The following is an 18,175-nucleotide window of genomic DNA, read 5'->3' on the forward strand; positions in this document are numbered from 1 at the left end:
AGGCCTGGATGTCTTCATCAGTGAATTCTACCAAATACCTAAGGAAGAAATTATAGGCCATTCTATCTCATGAATGTAGATGTAAACAATTTTTATATTTATCAATCAAATGCAGAGATATATCAAATATATAGATTGATAATATGTCATAAGGAAGTAGGATTTATTTCAGAATACAGGGCTGGTTTCATACTAGAAATCAAACCATGTAATTCACCATATTTACAAAATACAGGATAAAAATTTCATAATTCTCTTAACAGAGGAAAAACACTGGATAAAATTTAACATCAATTTATTGTTAAAACTCTTAGCAAAGGATGAGAGGGGACTTCCTTAATGTGATAAAAGATATGACAAAAAGCAAACCTACAGGACACATTATATTTAATGGTGAAATACTGAAACTTCCCTTTGAAATCAGAAGCATGACCAGGATATCCACTATCATCATTTGTACTTAACATTGTGTTGGAGGTTCTAGACAACGCAGACTGTATATCCAGGTGGAAAAAACTATTAATCTTGATCCCCTACATCATAAATTTTCATAAAATCAATTGCTGGTGGATTGAACATTAAATGTGAAGATAAACCAGCACAGCCTCCAGAAGACAACAGAGGAAAATCTTTGGAGTAGGTAAAGATGAACCAAACTCTAAAAGTGTGATTCTATAGAACTAGATAGAAAACACGGACTACGTTAAAATGAAAAACTTTCATTTATCAAGAAGCCATCGTGGGAGTGAAAAGGTGAACCACAAATGAGAGAATATATTTATAATGCATACAACTAACAAATGACTCACATAAAGAAAACAAAAAGACTTGGTGATGAACGAAAAAAGATGAGCACTCCGCTGAAAAAATGGGCAAGACATTTAAACATAAAAGAGGATATGTACTGAGGAAACTGAGGCTCAGAGGGAAAGCGGTTTGCTGAAATAACCCAGCTGGTCAGTACTGAACCAGGCCTGGCCTTGGTGCATTCTCTCTCTTAGACGCGTCTCTCGAGGCCCTCGACCCACCACCAGCATCTGCCAGCGGAAGGTCCGAACCGGAACCTCTGGCATTCAAAGATTCTCCTATGTTCTGCCACTGGTCGACAGTCCAGGGTGGGCAAGCCCAGGGCTGGCTCTCAGCTGGAATCCCCCGACCCCCAGCCTACTCACCCCAGCTATGGCCTCCCTTTCACTTCCCTGGAAGAGTCTGCTTTCCCACGAGCGAGCCTGCCTCCGAACTCTCACCCCACTTTTCTGCAATAGTCCGGCACGAAGTCGAGCGCGCACGGCCCCCCAAGCCCCGCCCCCGCCCTCCGCCCGACCCGGCCGGGAGCGCAGCGCGCGCACGCGGGCGGCCGTTGCGGGGCCGGAAGGGCCATGGCGGAGAGCCGGGAGCGGGAGCGGGAGCAGGACCTGGCGCGCTTCGTCTACGTGACCCGCTTCGGCTCGCATCGATGCGGCAGCGTTTTGCAGTTGGGCGGCCGCCGGGCTCGGGGTCCTTGGTGCCCTGGGCTCGGGGCCGGCCGCATCGAGGAGGCGGCGCGGGAAGCAGCGGAGGGGCAGCCGGGCGGCGGGGAGCTGCCCTCCAGCTCGGGCGCCTGGACCCCCTCGGCCACCGCCGCCGCCGCCTCCCGGCAGCGGAGGGCGTCGAGGGCGCAGAGCGGCCCCGGGCCGGCGGCGCGTGCAGGTGGCGCGGCGAGGGGCGCGGGGCGGAGGGAGCAGAGGCCGGCTCTCGGGCGGGGGGTTCCCGCCAGCCTTCCTGTCAGTCGGCCTCGCCGTCGGCCAGTCCGGCCCCGGGGCGGGGCGGGCTGAATCAGCCATCTTGCTCGGCGTCCCCGCTTCCCTGTCAGCCACTCAGCCGCTCCGACTGCTTCCCTGTCGGCGGTGTTGCTCCGGAGGCAGCCCCCCGCATTTGCACCCACAGCCCACCCGTCATCCGCGCCGTCCTCCTGTCAGGTGGCCGGCTGGTGGCCGCCCTGTCAGCTGGCGGCTCATCAAGTCCGTCCTTCAGCTTTCTCTTCGCCCGGCCCTCGGGGCGCAGCCATCCCGTCAGTGCGAGGGGCGTGCCCGGGGCAAGGTAGCTGCCGTGGAAAGAGAAGGTTATAGGGAGAAGCCGGAGAACCGAGAGGAGAGGGTATTGGATGGAGCCGTCTAAGTCCCTCCAAAATGACGGGGGACTCGGCGTGGAGGAGAGGATGAACCAGATCCCGACGTCTCTCGGGATCGTGGGCTAATGGCTGGGAGCCGGTGGTGGATCACAATGCGAACGAGTAGGGTGGAGACTGGATAGCAGACTCCTCCAAGAGGAGGGGTTTGTACAAACTGCAAGAACGTTGACCAGAAGTGGGGTTTGGGAGTGAGGAGGATGCTGATACGACCACCCAATCTGAGAGAGACTTTGGGGTTGAGCCTTCGACGAAAACAGCAAGGGTTTTGCAGGGGAAGGAGATTCCGAGTATAGGGAACAGCGTGTAGGGAAGTCACAAACTTCAGATGGGGCGCTTGCTGGGAAACCAGGTCTTGAAGGCTTTGGTACCTTTTCATCTCTGCCTACCAAACTCCCATTATCCTGAGGAAATGACGAGATTATTTTTAAAAAATTAATTGTGAACTAATTTTATACGTATAGAAAAGTTGCCAAAGTGATAGTCTTTCCATACATCGCTCACTTTGCGTCCTTTAATCTCTTATGTAACTGTCCTACAATGATTAAAAGCAGTCGATTAACATTGGTATATAGTGCTATTAATGAAGCTATAAATCTTACTTGCATTTCACCAGTTTTCCCATTACTGTCATTTTTCTGTTTCTGTATCCTATCCAGGATCCCACATTGTACTTACTTATTCCTCCTTTGTCTGACTTCAGTCTGTAAAGTTTCTGTCTTTCCTTGTCTTTCATGACCTTGAAACTTTTGAAAAATACTGATCAATTTGTTTGTAGAATGTACTTAAATTTGTTTGAGGTTTTCTCATGATTGGAGTGGTTATGATTTTTTTTTGGCAAAAATGCGACAGAAATATGTCCTCAGTGCATCGTATGTTCATGATATTGATATGTCTTATTACTGAGAAGTGACCCTTAAAAACTTGGTTGAATTGGTTCTGCTGGGTTTCTACCTTGTAACGTTACTATTTTTCTCTTTGTAGGTTAATACATATCTTGGGGGAGATACTTTGAAATTATGCAAATCATTTTAGTTCTCAAACTTTATTATTTATATGACATAAAATAGCTTGCTGGATTCACTGTATTTATAAATTAAGTCAAACTGACTTCTTTAAAGTGTTGAGTCTTCCCATCTAAGAATAGAAGATGTCTTTCCATTTGTTCAATCTACTTTTGTATCCTTTGGGAAAGTTTTAAATTTAAAGTGGTCCTAATATAGATTTTGCATATTTCTTGTTATGTTTATTCCTAATCTTCTTTGCTATTGTAAATAGGGTTTTCTTTTTAGCTGTTATGTCCCATAAATGTTTATGGTTTGTGAATATAAACCTATTGATTTTTTAAAAAGCAACATTATTGAGATTAATTTACAGGCATTTAGTGAGATTTGACAAATTTATACACCCTAGTAAGCACTGCTACAATTAAGATATAGAATATTTCCATCACCTCAGAAAGTCTTTGTCTGTTTTCTTCATTTTTTTTGCAGGGGCGGTCTTGCCTGCCTTTTAAATCATGCATAAAATAAATACAAGAGTCCCATGTCCCATATACCCTCCTATTATTAACATCTTGCATTGGTGTGGTACTTTTGTTAGTTGATGAAAGCACATTTTTAATAATTGTGCTATTGCCTAAAGACTACGGTTTAACTTACGGTTCATTGTTTGTGTAGTGTAATTTCTTGGATTTTTTTTTAAAGTTGTTATTCTATTACCATATATACAACCTAACATTTCCCCTTTTAACCACGTTCACATATATATTTCAGTGCTGTTAATTACATTCACACTGCTGTGCTACCATCGCCACCATCCATTACCCTGTACATTTCCTGGGAGGTTTTCTTTTCCTTTTGGCTCCAAAAAGAAAAATATCAGATAGACAAAAAGAAAACCCTAAATACCCCATATCCCTATGCCCCCATTATTGACCCCTATTATTGGTGTGGTACACCTGTTGCTATTGATGAAAGAATATTAAGATATTACTATTAACTATAGTCTGTAGCATGCAATAGATAATTTTTCCCATATACCACTCTATTATTTAACTCTTTGTACAAGTGTTGTATATTTATAGTAGCTTGTACAAGAACTTGTTTATATTTTTAGTATTAATAGGTGACATACATAACTTCAAACAACCCCTTTCAAGCAAGTTCATCTACAATATAACACTATTACTTATAATTCCAATAATGAGCTATCCTCACGTCTATCCATTCCAAAACATTTAAGTTCAACTTGTTACTAATTCTGTACATACTAGGTAACCGCTCCCCTTTCTCTAGCTTCTGTCTTTAGGTACCCTATATTCTATGTTTTAAGACTCTGAGTTTACATATTCTAATTAGTTCGTACTAGTGAACTCATATAATATATGCCTTTTTATGTCTGACTTATTTCAGTCAGCATTTTATCCTCAGTGTTCATCTGTGTTGCATGTTTCAGGATCTCATTTCTTCTTACTGCTGCATAATATTCCATCTTATGTATATACTACATTGTGTTTATCTGCTCATCTGTTGATGGACACTTGGATTATTCCCATCTTTTGACAATTGTGAATAATGCTGCTATGAACATCAGTATGCAAATATCTGTTCACGACCCTGCTTTTAGATTTGCGGGGTCATAGGGCAGCTCGGTTTAGTTTTCTGCGGAACCGCCAAACTGTCGTCCACAGCAGCTGTATCATTTTACACTCTCTTACCAATAGTGACTAGTGACACTAGTTCCTATAGTGACAATAGTTCCTATTTCTCCACTTCCTGTCCAACATTTTAGTTTCCTATTTGTTTAATAGTGCCCATTCTTATAGGTGTGAGATGTCATCTCATCATGAATTTGATTTGCATTTCCCTAATAGTTATTGAAGATGAACATCTTTTCATGTGCTTTTTACCATTTGTAATTCCTCTTTGGAGAAGTATCTATTCATAGCTTTTGCCCATTTTGTGATTGGGTTGTTTGTCCCTTTATTGTTGAGTTGTAGGATCTTTATGTATACTAGATATCAAATGCTTATCAGATAGATGGTTACCAAATATTTCCTCCCATTGAATGAGCTATCCTTTTACCCTCTGACGTCTTTTGAAGCACAGAAGTGTTCAATCTTGAGGCATTCCCATTTACCTGTTTTTTTCATTGCTTGTGCTTTGAATATAAGGTCTAAGAAGCTACCTCCTATCACTAGGTCTTGAAGATGTTTCCCTATATTTTCTTCTATGAGTTTTATGGTACTGGTTTTTCTATTTAGGGCTTTGAACCACTTCAAAGTTAATTTTTGTTATTGGGTATAAGGTAAAGGTTCTCTTTTATTCCTTTAGATATGGATATCCAGTCCCCCCACCCCCATTTATTGAAAAGACTGTTCTGTCCCAGTTCAGTGGAATTTGGGGCCTTGTCAAAAAGCAGTTGACCATAGATTTGAGAGTCTATTTCTGAACATTCAGTTTGATTCCATTGATCAATAGGTCTATCTTTGTGCCTTTTACCATGCTATTTTGACCACTGTAGCTTTATAGTAAGCTTTCAAGTCAAGAGGTATAAGTCTTCCCACTTCATTCTTACTTTTTGGATGTTTTTAGCTATTCAAGGCCCCTTTCCCTGCCAAATAAATTTGACATAACTTTTCCAAGTCTGCAAAGTATGTTGTTGGAATTTTTATTGGTATTGTGTTGAATCTTTAGATCATTTGGGTAGAATTGACATCTTAATGACATTTAGCCTTCCTATCCATGGACATGGACTGTCTTTTCACCTGTTTAGCTCTTCTTTGATTTCTTTTAGTAATGTTTTATTCAACAAATGGGTACCTATTATATGAGTATCCAGTATCTATGACATCAGATACTAGATATCTAGTGCAGAATAAAACATATTCATCAAATAAACAGGAGAAAGCCTATGGTAACTGTGAGCCTAAGGGGGTTTTGCGAGAATAAATAGGCCCCCCCAAAGGTAAATATTGAATAAGTAGAAGAAAGCCAAGTATAGGCTGGTACAGGGCAGGAGTGAGATGGGGAAGGGTGAAGGTACGGGCAGTATTCCATACAAAAGGAAAATAAACAAAAAGGCTTTTCAGGGACATATGTTCATTGTTTTTTGCTTTTGTCTTTGTATATACAAGCCCTTAGATTTTTTTCTACCTGTTAAACATTTGGGAAGGCAGCATGGTTCAGTGAATAGAGTGAGGAAGCCTAATCACTCTGGCAAATTTTTATTAGTACCTATGAATAAGAAACACATGGCTATTGCCCTCCAGGAGGTCATAGCCTAGTGGAGGAAACACATGAACACATGATATGAAAATGTCTGAAGTGCTATGAACAAGGCGCTACTGGAACTAGCGCTGTGTGTGGGGCTGCACATGTTTGAGGAAAGGCTGTAGAGAAGAGTGACATATAACTCTTGAGGGGTAAGTAGAAATTTGCCTGGCAGGCGTGCTGTGCATGTGTGTGTGTGTGTGTGTGTGTGCGCGCATAGGCATGCACACATCTGTTCTGGTCAGAGCAGTGCGCGTAAACACTGGGAGGAGTTAAGAACAAGACATCTGAGGAACCACAAAGTGTTTTGTGTAGTTGGAAGCGTAATGGATGCCTGGAGTTGGAGTGATAATGGAGATAGGAGAGATAAACTGAGGCGAGAGGTGGCTTTTGGTGTGTGTTTACTCTGTTGTTGATAAGAAGAACCATGTTTTGGGGATTCACTGTGCAAATCAGAAAAGAAGGGTGATTGAACTAGATGACTATTTTAGGTACTCCCAAGGTTGTTCATCTATAGTTTTCTTGGTTGTTTCCAGCATATGGCTAGCGAATTAGAAAGTTGGTGTCTTCTAGTGATCAGAAATATACCAACAAGTGTGAAAACCCCCTAAAAGAGCTCAAGAGCCATTTACAGTGCTCTCTACTCTCATGGAGCCTTCAAAGTTTGTGCTGATCTTGAGATTTCACCTTCTGACTCTCTTTTTTTAAAAATTAGGTTCAACACAGAAGAAGGTAACTGAAAAATTTGATTTTCCCTTACCTTGGAATGAAGCTTCTGAAATAATGAAGAAGAAAAAGAAAAAGGTACAGTATTATAAAGAAGAATGATCAGTATTTGAATTTTAGGTCATCCTCTCTAAATATAAATGTACAAAAAAGATACCCAAGACATTGAAAAATAGTTCCATCTTTTGAATAATATATTGAAATGAGAAAATAGAAGTAATTTAGCAAAAATGGAACTTGGTTTGAAAATATTTATTAACCATGAAGAATAATTTTTCCAGTGTTTGAAGTATACCTTCACACATTTTAATCAAAATGTAACCTACTGGAAGATTTTTCAAAGCATGGTATGTGTTACATAGAATTTGACAAATTTTGATAGATAATGTAGTACAAGAAGGAAGTCATGGATTTCACAGAAAAGAATAATGTATACATATTGATATCATATTGCTCTTTTCAAAGACAAGGAATAAATATTCAGTTTTTAGAAGGAAAGCTGATAAGGCTGATATCTTTACTGCTGAACTATTTTATTGCTTGTTGGTCCAAATGTCACAGTAAAGAATGTTTTACAAATATTTAAGATCATTGGCTTTACAAATATTTATTATATATATTTTTTATTATTATATATTTGTTAAACTTCAGTTTAAGAAATGGTTAGTTGATAATGACACATTAAATTGTATTGTTTCTGAGCTTTGAGTTTGTTTGATTTATAATCCATGTATTTCGTATTTATACTATAGTGTAAAATAGCATTCAAGGTAACTTGCCCTTACAACAAATGTATTTTGAGTGAGTAGCTAATCTTCCCATGGAACTAAGAAATATTTCTTCCAAAAACCAATTCTTCTTGAGTAAGGAAAAAAAAAGCAATAGCCAATATTTATTTAAAAACTGTATGCTAGTCACTGGGCTAAGAGCCTTAAATATATTTTTCATTAATTCTTATAAACCCAGCATTTAAATTTATTCCTAGAAGAAATTTAAAAACTTGCTCAATGTCAAACAATTGGTAAGTGACGAGATCAGAAATTAAATCTAGATCTGTTTGGTCCGATAGTCTTCATTTTGTCTATTCTAGTATACCAGTGCTTTCCAGTAATTTTGTTTTGGTGTGTCCTAGGATAAATGTTTAATTCTTACTAGAATAAAATTCATTCAAAATCAAATCATTGCCTGGTGGTTTAGACATTGGAATATAAATTCCAAATTTTTAATTGCATTTTAAAACAAAACTGAGGGTGTTAGAACCATTTAGGTAGGATTGTATAGGCATTGCCTTACAAAGAAAATTTCAATGTGGATGGTTAATGTAAATACTACAGGGAGGAACTGCTAGGAAAATTGGGAAAAGAGATTGGAGAATTCAGTGATTGTGGGAAAACAATTAAATTTAAGTTTTAGTTCTCTGAGTGCTAATATTGCTTTATAATGATTATATCAATTGACATGCAACATAGTTGAATCATTCCCAATTGCCTCCTACTTCCCTGGTTCAGTGCTCCTTAACTGGGCTTCTCTTTTTAAGGACTTAGTATGGAATAGAGTATACAAAGTCATTTCTAGAATGCTTGAAGAAAATGAAAAATACAGACTCAGACTTAATCGTCAACGATTATCTAATGAAAGTAAGTTAAGAAAATTTTTACTGTATTAAAGAAGACCGGCATCTGTAATAGTTGAGTTACTCTTGGATCACATTAGACCAGTAGTTTTTCTAATTGCCACATTCTATGTGCCAACACAGCACAAAATAATATGCTGTGTTTTCTAGAAATAGCATCTTATGAACAGAAGACACAAGACTACCACATTATATTACCATAATTTAAAGTACAAAGCATTTTAAAGTAGTGAATGTAGAGTGCCCACAGGTGTAACTGGAGGAGTGTAGAAGGTACTTGTTTACTAGAATGCATTGAGTAAAGGAACATACTTGTCTGTGAAATGTGAATTTTAATACCAACTTTTTAATAGCAAAACATCCATTTTTTTTACTATATAAAATTATAAATTCTGTGTCACTGCAGATAGTCACTTCCTTTACATGTATGCTGCAGTCTGATTTAAGGCATTTAACCTAATCAGCCCTTGAGTTATGGCCTTGATGTCTTCATTTCATTCATGAAAAACAACTCATGAATTAAACTATGTCCTAAAGCTGCATCAATGTTGACTTTATCCTGTGGCCAGAGAAAAATTAGATGTAGTCTAGTATCTATGTTAAAATAATAGGAAGTTACGGGTTCTCAAACAATTAGGTTAGGTAACATTTATGTAGCTGACAACATTACACGAATTGATAAATCAAGGGAGGTTATTTTCTTTCCTTCACATGCCTGTTCTATGCACGTGCTGCCATGATGAATGCTTCTGTGGGTCTTAGTACATTTGGCAATCTGTAAATCTGCAGTATACTAACGTGGTGAAAAATATTTTCATAAAATAATAATTAAAATGAAATGCCATTGTATAAGCAATGTGATGCCGGAAACTCATTGCTGTTCACGTGATGTTGCCTCTGTAGCAGCGTAACTTGTTGGCAATAATGGCATATAAACCAGTGCTCACATTAGGGATATTCTATTTCACGTTTCTTGCCCAATTTTATTTGTGAGTGTAGGGTAAGTTTCATTTTTAAAAAGGGAATGTGGTAGGAAGAGAGAGTAGGAAGAAGAAAAGCGGTCGGTTTTCTTAAGTGAAAAGGATGTTTGATTAGGCAGAACAATGTGCAGAGAACTTGGACATTGTTCTGAGTGCTAGTTGTCATCACTCTTGGCCTTGAACTTGTCAGCTTCATCTGTGCCTCAGCAAAAGGCCACCATTAAATGTAAACTAATCTTGTCAAGATTACCTAACAACTTAAAATTATTGTTGTGTTTTCCAGAAATAGCATCTTATGAACAAAAGCATTATTCATTGAGTTGCATGACAGTTTTAAACCATATTACAAAAGTGTTTTTTAAAAGCTAGTGATTTTTATGTTTTAAATAAGTATTATAACTTTTATTCCTTAATATGTGTTTATTATTGAGAAAACCTGTGGTAGAGGCCTACTTAACTTTTTTGTTGTTCCTAGACTCAAATGGCACAAGATGAACATTCTGTTCTTCTTCTGGTAAGAATACATTTATTTAACAATCATAAGTATAGATTTTCCCCCTTCCCTTTTTTATATTCTACCTTCTCCAGCCTTTATTAATCCATAAATCACTAGTTAAAAAAAAAATCACTGGTAATTTCTTGCTGTCTCTTTCCTTCCCTAAACCCAGTGTTTGGGACATGGTACATACTCAATAAATATTAGTTGCAATGAAAACTGCATTTGGGTCCAATCTTCATGCTATTGAGACTTCTCTACATGGGACCTCGGTTGTTGTTGTTGCTTGTTTTTTGTTTTGCTCATCTCTCTGCTTAGCTCTCTTTATCTTCAAACATGCTATCATAAATATGAAAATTTATATAATATAAATATTAATATTAAATAATATTATTTTACTTTTCCTCCTTCATATTTATTCTCTCTTTTAATGTCCTGCAGGCTACTACATGGCTCTCTTTTTGCTTCTCTAACCATATTTTCTGTGTACTTTTTACTTGTTCCTTTTGCTACAACCTAATAATAAATGCTACCTAAGAGTAATTTTTGGTTCTACTCCCTTTATACCTATTCACTCTGAGATAACTCACTCATTTTTAGAGCTTCAGTTACTCTTTTGTGTGTATGGCCCTTAAATCTGTATTCTATCTCTGATTTCTGGTCATGTACCTCTTATTTTCTTTAGTCTCTTTTACAATTACTTAAATGCCACATGTTTTAAAGTGAGCATATCATTTTTCCACTTTCTTTTTAATTGTGCCCTGATTTCCTAATCACTTGGGAGCGATTATGCCTAGGTTGGTGGGGTTTAAAAAGTGTAACAGAAGAGGTGAGATGGGACTTGATAAAGAGAAATTAGACTTAAACAAGTGGGAAGGTGAGGGGGAGGGAGTCTATTTTAGACACGAACATGGGTGAATCCATGGAGTCAAGATGTTTTAGGCAATATGCAATTTTTTTAAAACTTTTTTTATTGTATAATATGACACATATACAAAGCAAAGAAAGAAAAAAGCAATGGTTTTCAAAATACTATTCAACAAATAGTTACAGGACTGATCCCAGAGTTCGTCATGAGCTACCATACCATCATCTCAGATTTTTTTCTTCTAGCTGCTCCAGAATATTGGCAGCTAGAAGGAATATATATATTTTTATCATTACTCTTTTTTTATTTTTTGTGAAAAAGATACATACAAAAACAATAAATTTCAACGTATAGCACAACAATTAGTTGTAGAACAGATTTCAGTGTCTGGTATGGGTTACAATTTCACAATTTTAGATTTTTACTTCTAGCTGCTCTAAGATGCTGGAGACTAAAAGAAATATCAAGATAATGATTCAGCAATCATACTCATTTGTTAAACCTACATTCTCTGTATAACTCCATCATCACCTTTGATCTTTCTCCCACTGTTTAGGGGTATTTGGGCTATGCCCATTCTAACTTTTTCATGTTGGAAGGGCTGTCAATAATAAGGACTAGGGAGATGGAACTAGTTGATGTTCTGGAGAGGCTGGGCCCTCTAGGTTACAGGACTTATCTAGTCCAGGGACCTACCTGGAGGTTATAGGTTTCTAGAAAATTACCCTAATGCATGGAACCTTTGTGGAATCTTATATAATGCCCTAGGTATTCTTTAGGATTGGCAGGAATGGTTTTGGTTGGGGTTTGGCAAGTTATGACAGATAGCAATGTCTAACTGAAGGTTGTACAAGAGTGACCTCCAGAGTAGCCTCTCGAATCTATTTGAACTCTCTCAGCCACTGATATCTTATTTGTTACACTTATTTTCCCCTTTTGGTTAGGATGGCATTGTTGATACCATGGTGCCAAGGCCAGACTCATCTCTTGGAGACATCTCCCACGCTGCCAGGGAGACTTTCACCCCTGGATGTCATGTCCCAGGTGGGGAGGTCAATGATTTCACTTATCAAGTTGAGTTTAGAGAGAGTGAGGCCAAATCTGAACAGCAAAAGAGGTTCTCCGTAGGTGACTCCTAGGCACACCCATAGGTAGGCTAAGTTTTTCCACTACATACGTAAGCTTCACAAGAGCAAGCCTCAAAATCAAGGGCTTGGCCTATTGATTTAGGTGTCCCTAATATTTGACGCAGTATCTGGGGTTTCCCTGGTAGTAAAGTTTCATAGTTCTGGGAATATGCAATTTGACTAGAGCATTAAGTTGTTAAAGTAGTCATAGTGAAGAAAAGTAAAGTATTTTTCAAAGAATCTTACTTGTATGCTAGACTGAGGATTTGTACTCAGTTCAGTAACCATGATGGAACATGGGACATTTTTTTCATTTTTATTTTAATTTTTTCAAATGTACAGAAAAGTTGTAAGAACATTACAAAGAACTCCTGTACACCCCTTTCTCAGATTCACCAATTTTTAACATCTTGTCAGATTTTCTTTATCAGGTTCATTCTCTTTCTTTATCTGTTTGTATATATATGTATGTATAAGGTATTACCCTTAATACTTTAGTGTCTATGTCCTAAGAACAAGGATATCTATTATATAACCACACTACTGTTATCAAATTCAGGAAATTTAACATAGATATAAGGCTTTTATATAATCTACAATCCTTATTCCAATTGTTTTCAATTGTCCCAATAATATCTTTAACAGGATTTTTTTTTCTGGTGCAAGATCCATTCCAGGATCATATATTACATTTAGTTGTCATGTCTTTTTAGTCTCCTTCACTCTGTGTCCATTCTTCAGCCTTTCTTTTTCTTTCATGATATTGACATTTTTGAAGACTAATGGTCAGTTACTTTTCCTACTGTCCCTCCAGACTTACTTATTTTCTCATGATTTGATTCATTTTATTCGTTTGCTTTTTGACTGGAACATTTTATGGATAATGTTTTGTCCTTCTCAGAGTTTCACATCTGGAGTCACTTGGTCTTTATTGGACTCTTATTTGTATTGTTAATTTTGATCTCTTGATTAAGTTGTCCATTTATCCTCTATATATAATTACACCTTTTCATTTTGTAATAATAAGCATTTTGTGGAAAGATAATTGTAGGCTATACAGATATCTTGTTCCTCATCAATATTGAAAATTTTAAAACATTTTAAATGCAGATCAGATCTGCATTTTAGAAAGAATCTGATGTCTATTTGTGGGATGGTTTGAAATGGTGACAAGACAGGAGGCAAAGAAAAGCTGGAGATTGTGATAGCAGTGCAGATGAAAAGTGGAATGTACTTGAACTAGGTTGGCAGAAGAAATAGAGGGGAAGGAGACAAATGATTTAGATGTGGGGAATGAGAGAGATGATGTTGAGTTTTGCAAATGAGGAAATAAGAAATGAGGAAGTTGGAACTGGTTTTGTTGAGGTACTGAATTTCCTTTCAGCATGTTGAATTTTAAGTGATAGTGAGGTACCCAAGTGAATATTCCAAATAAGCAATTGGAAGTATTGTTAGAGCTAGTGTGATATCTGTACTGCATAAAGGTTATATTTAGTTCAAGCAGTAGATGTGAATGAAAACCTCAAGGTAAGGTGGGAAAGAGGAAAGAGGGGACGGCTGAGAACAGAATGTTGGGGAATGTCTAGAATTAAGAATTTTCAAATTTATCAGTCACGAGAGAGATGGTTTGGAGGCTGAGGGCAGGGGAAAGCAAATGAAGCTCACAGTAAATTGAGGGATTGGTAGTTCAAAGGAGGGCAAAGACCTTATTCAGTAGAAGTGTGGGGGTACAAAAAGTAGGAGTATAGAACTATGTCAGCTAGGGACATTTCAAGAGTTCCAGCTCGTAGAAGCAAAGGAGAAGTTCCAAATAATGACAGTGTCCAACCAGTGGCCTTGCCTATGAGTGACCAAAAGTGGCTGGAGATAAAGGCCTGTGATATAGTGTTTCTGTGACACAGTTCCTATAAAGGGGGCTGTGGAAGTAACCAAGGGTATTGGCAGGACTTGGAATGGCGAAGAAAACTTTGAGTTACACGTTGAGTCCATCAAAAGCTTTTTGTGATCAAGTAGAAAATGTAGAAGTCATTAAAAACAGTAAAAATAGGGAGTGGCTGATTGCTGTTTTGTAGTCTTAGAAATGTTAAAATATTTCAGTGACTACTGATTGTGACATTTTATATTAACAAGATTCAATTTTGTCATATTTATTTAGGATTAACCTATTTTTGGATCTGTTTACCAAAGAAGATTGTGAAGAATTTAAAGATGGAGATTTAAATTGAATCATAATTTTTTTTGTTAATTTTTGTGTGTTTTGTTGGAATTGGGCTTTACTATTTGAAAAAAAAAACTGTTTCTTTATAAATATAATGGCATTTCTCTGTAAGTTAATTAAAACTTTAGTTAAATGTTGTTACAACCTCCATACAAAAACAGTTTTCAGAATTAATGCTTATTCCATACTCTGAAATTTTTATACATAAAATTAAATTAGATCTTAATACAATTGCATATATTAAAATTTTCCAACTTTTCCCTTTTCTCAGTGTGTCTGACACTGCTGCTTTATTCTTCCTTTCTTTTAGATTTAACTATTTTGAATTAAACTTGAATTTATTTTAATTATTTTTGGCTTCCTCATTCTTTCTAAATATCTCAATCATGTTATGATAAAAAACCTACACTTTACACAGCAACAATTATTTTGAGTGTTAAAACTGAACTAATGATTAAAAACATTTTTTTTTAATTTAAGAAAACAATACACTTAGAACAACCAACAATGGATGACTTAATTAGCTTAATCATGGGCATATTTAAATAAAGTATTCATACAGTCATTGGAAAGCCTTTGTTTGTATAGTAAGTTTCCTAAACCAATTTAAAATTAAGGCAACAAGGAAAAAAATCTGCATGTTCAGATAACAAAGTTCTTAAATTCTAAATATTAAACACTAACTTCAGTACCATTTCATCAGCTGTCAAAACTGTAAATGTTCTCAAAATATAAAGTAGAAAGTTCTCACAAATATCTGCATTGCTATAACAATGACCTATATTATAGCATTGCTATAATGACATATATTACCTATATACAAATATTTTTACAATTAATATATGAAAATCTTAGCCACCTAAAATGAATCTTAGTTAGCTTATCCATAAGCATATTAAAAAAATCTAAGTAATCATCATAAAGCCTGTTCGTACAATATGTTTTATAAACCAATTTACAATTAAAGCAAGGAAGAAAAAAAATCTATAAATACAGATCAGAATTACTTGAATTCTAAATATTAAACTATCTTAAATACCATTTGATTAACTATCAAAACTGTGAGCATTCTCAAAATATCAAGTAGAAAGTTATTACAAATATCAACTTTGCTATAGTAGTGAAGCTACGTCACTGCATCTTCAAATTTTTGATTTCAGGAATTTATTTCATCTAATATTACTATAACTGCCTATAGTTTTTTTTTTAACCATTTTCTACTTGTAAAATATAGCATATATATATACAAAGAAAAGAAAGAAAAACAGTAATTTTCAAAGCGCACTACAACAAGCAGCCACAGAACAAAAACTGAACTAATAATTATTTAAACCATCTTTTTATCCTATGGAAAATTAGTATGTTTATGCAAATTCTATATTATAATCTGGAAAAATTTGGGGCAAAGATCAGAAGGGACTCTCTTCTTGCCTGGAGTGGGGCTCCCTTCTTGCCAGGAACTTAATTAATATTACATTTTTCTTAAGTCAATGAATGAGAGAATTAGAGCCCTGAAGATCATTTACAGGTATTTTTCTGCAAAGTTCCTTTATTTTCTCCTCAAGATAATATTAAGTAGCAATCAGCTATTACCTACACTGGTTTTTCATTTTTCTTCTGGTATGATCTCTCTCCCTGTATTGTTTCAGAGGACTAAGTGGAACTAGAAATCTAGGAGGGAAAGACAAAATGAGATTTTTGTCTGGGGTCAACTTAACCTTAACATTACTCACTGCTTTTTCTCCTGGAAGGGCAGGTACTTCTTTTTTATATCTAAGATGATAACAATGATGGCATCTATTATTTTGGGGGGCATTGAGAGCGTGAGCTTCCTCAGTTCTCCTACAAAGGTATTAAATGGTGGCACTCGTAGTACATTTATGTGAAATAGTACAAGGTGGAAGGACTGTGAAATAACTCCTGTTTTGTTTCTTTAATTATAACTTAAATAAATTGTTTTACAAGACTATAACAGCTAAGATTTGTATTCTTCTAGTGCCTATTTACCAAATCCATCTGTTTTCAGTTGAAGGCAAAAGACCTAGGCTTTACTTGCCATGCTGGTTTCAAAAGTTCCCCTGGCACAAGGGGACATGCAACTTCTTTGGAGTATGCTAGGTACATTTTCAGTCTGTTGAATCCTTGAAACTTCAAATTTTAACTTGTACAACTTAAATGAAATATTTATTTGTTTATGCTATAATTTATGCTGCATAAAGTTTTGTAGTGAATATGAATGTGGATTTTAGGTTTTCTTCAGTGTAGAATTATATTTATGTGACTTACACAACTTGACATAGTAGTCTGTTCTAATTCATCAGGTCAGTCAATAGTTATTAGATTTAAAATATGCGTCCAATGCTGGGTGCCAACAGTCTGCGTGCTGGTTTGAAAGGATTATGTACCCTAGAAAAGCCATGTTTTAATCCTCACCAATCTTGTAAGAGCAACCCTTTCTCTTAATCACTATTCAATAATGCAGGTTGAAAACTTGATTAAGTTATCTCCACAGAGCTGTGACTCCCTCAATTGTGGGTATGAACTTTTGAGTAGAGGGAGATGTGAGTCCGCGCGTTCCACATGGGTCTTGACTAGTTTACTGAGATCCTTTAAAAGATGAAGCATTTTGGAGAAAGCCGAGAACAGCAGAGCCACGAGGCCGACAGCCCACTCCTCCAGAGACCTTTGGAGATGAAGAAGGTGTACGCCCCGGGGAGCTTCATGAAGCAAGGGACCTGGAGAGGAAACCAGTAGAAGTTGCCATGTTCACCATGTGCCTTTCCAGTTAAGAGAGAAAACTTAAACTTCATAAGCCTTTACTGAGTGAAGGTAACATCTTATTGGTGACTTGATTTGTATATTTCTATAGAGTTGCTTTAACTTGGACATTTTCACAGCCTTAGAACATGTAAACTAGCAACTTATTAATTTCCCCTTTTAAAAGCCATTCCATTTTTGGTGTATTGCATTTCGGCAGCCAGCAAACTCGAAGTCTGTTTCAGTATTCCTGAACCATGGAGTAAGGAAGATTTCCACTGAAATGAATGTTCCAGACATTTGTTCTAAATCCTTTCATTTTTATTTAATAATTTCTGATGTAAATGTAATAAATCTCTGCCTTGTTAATAGAATACAATAAACATAATATGACCTTTTTTTTTCTGACGCACCATTGAAAATCAGCTGTGATATGATTTGTTTAAAGCACTGTAATTCCATCAGGGGTTAATGATACCTGTATTAATTAAATGACCTCAGACTACTATATTTTCATAAATTTTCAGTTTGTGTCATCAGTTCTCACTTCTTAACTGTCCTGATTTACTGCTTCTAATCAATTACCTTATTTCTAATATCCATACCTTAGGGCTGCTCCCTCCTTTCCTATGGTTTAAAATAAACAGATCTTGTTAATTGGTCAATTTTCTGGTTAATTGAGGTCCTAGGAGTCTGACCTCTGGGATAAGACAGAATATTACTATAGTCTACCTTATAATAAACTTTAAAATGCCTTATAAAACTTATTACTTTTAACTGACTATGATAGTTGGTATCACAATTTCCCCAATATTCGAGATAAATTGAGACATAATTACGGGTGTGTTGGTATAAACATAACTTTGTATATAACTTTGTATATAAATTTATATGTAACTTTGTAACACGAAAGCATATTGTTTTAATTT

At 36.7% G+C, this 18,175-nt stretch overlaps 1 protein-coding gene across 4 annotated transcripts; it reads left to right on the plus strand.

Moving 5' to 3' along the window:
* Nucleotides 1–1,364: 1,364 nt before the first annotated feature.
* C20H5orf47 (chromosome 20 C5orf47 homolog) lies at nucleotides 1,365–14,663 on the plus strand. Of its 4 annotated transcripts, none has more exons than XM_077137680.1 (5): nucleotides 1,365–1,689; nucleotides 7,157–7,245; nucleotides 8,705–8,804; nucleotides 10,256–10,294; nucleotides 14,427–14,663. In XM_077137680.1, the coding sequence occupies exons 1-4, from the start codon at nucleotides 1,380–1,382 to the stop codon at nucleotides 10,273–10,275; spliced, it is 519 nt and encodes a 172-aa protein (XP_076993795.1). In that variant the 5' UTR covers nucleotides 1,365–1,379; the 3' UTR covers nucleotides 10,276–10,294; nucleotides 14,427–14,663. The 4 variants fall into 4 exon arrangements, with proteins under 4 accessions (XP_076993795.1, XP_076993796.1, XP_076993797.1 ...); XM_077137681.1 differs by lacking the exon at nucleotides 14,427–14,663 and adding an exon at nucleotides 12,089–12,189; XM_077137682.1 differs by lacking the exon at nucleotides 8,705–8,804.
* The last annotated feature ends 3,512 nt before the right edge of the window (nucleotides 14,664–18,175 follow it).

Source organism: Tamandua tetradactyla, chromosome 20 (genome assembly GCF_023851605.1).
Source record: "Tamandua tetradactyla isolate mTamTet1 chromosome 20, mTamTet1.pri, whole genome shotgun sequence".
Lineage (NCBI taxonomy): Eukaryota > Metazoa > Chordata > Mammalia > Pilosa > Myrmecophagidae > Tamandua > Tamandua tetradactyla.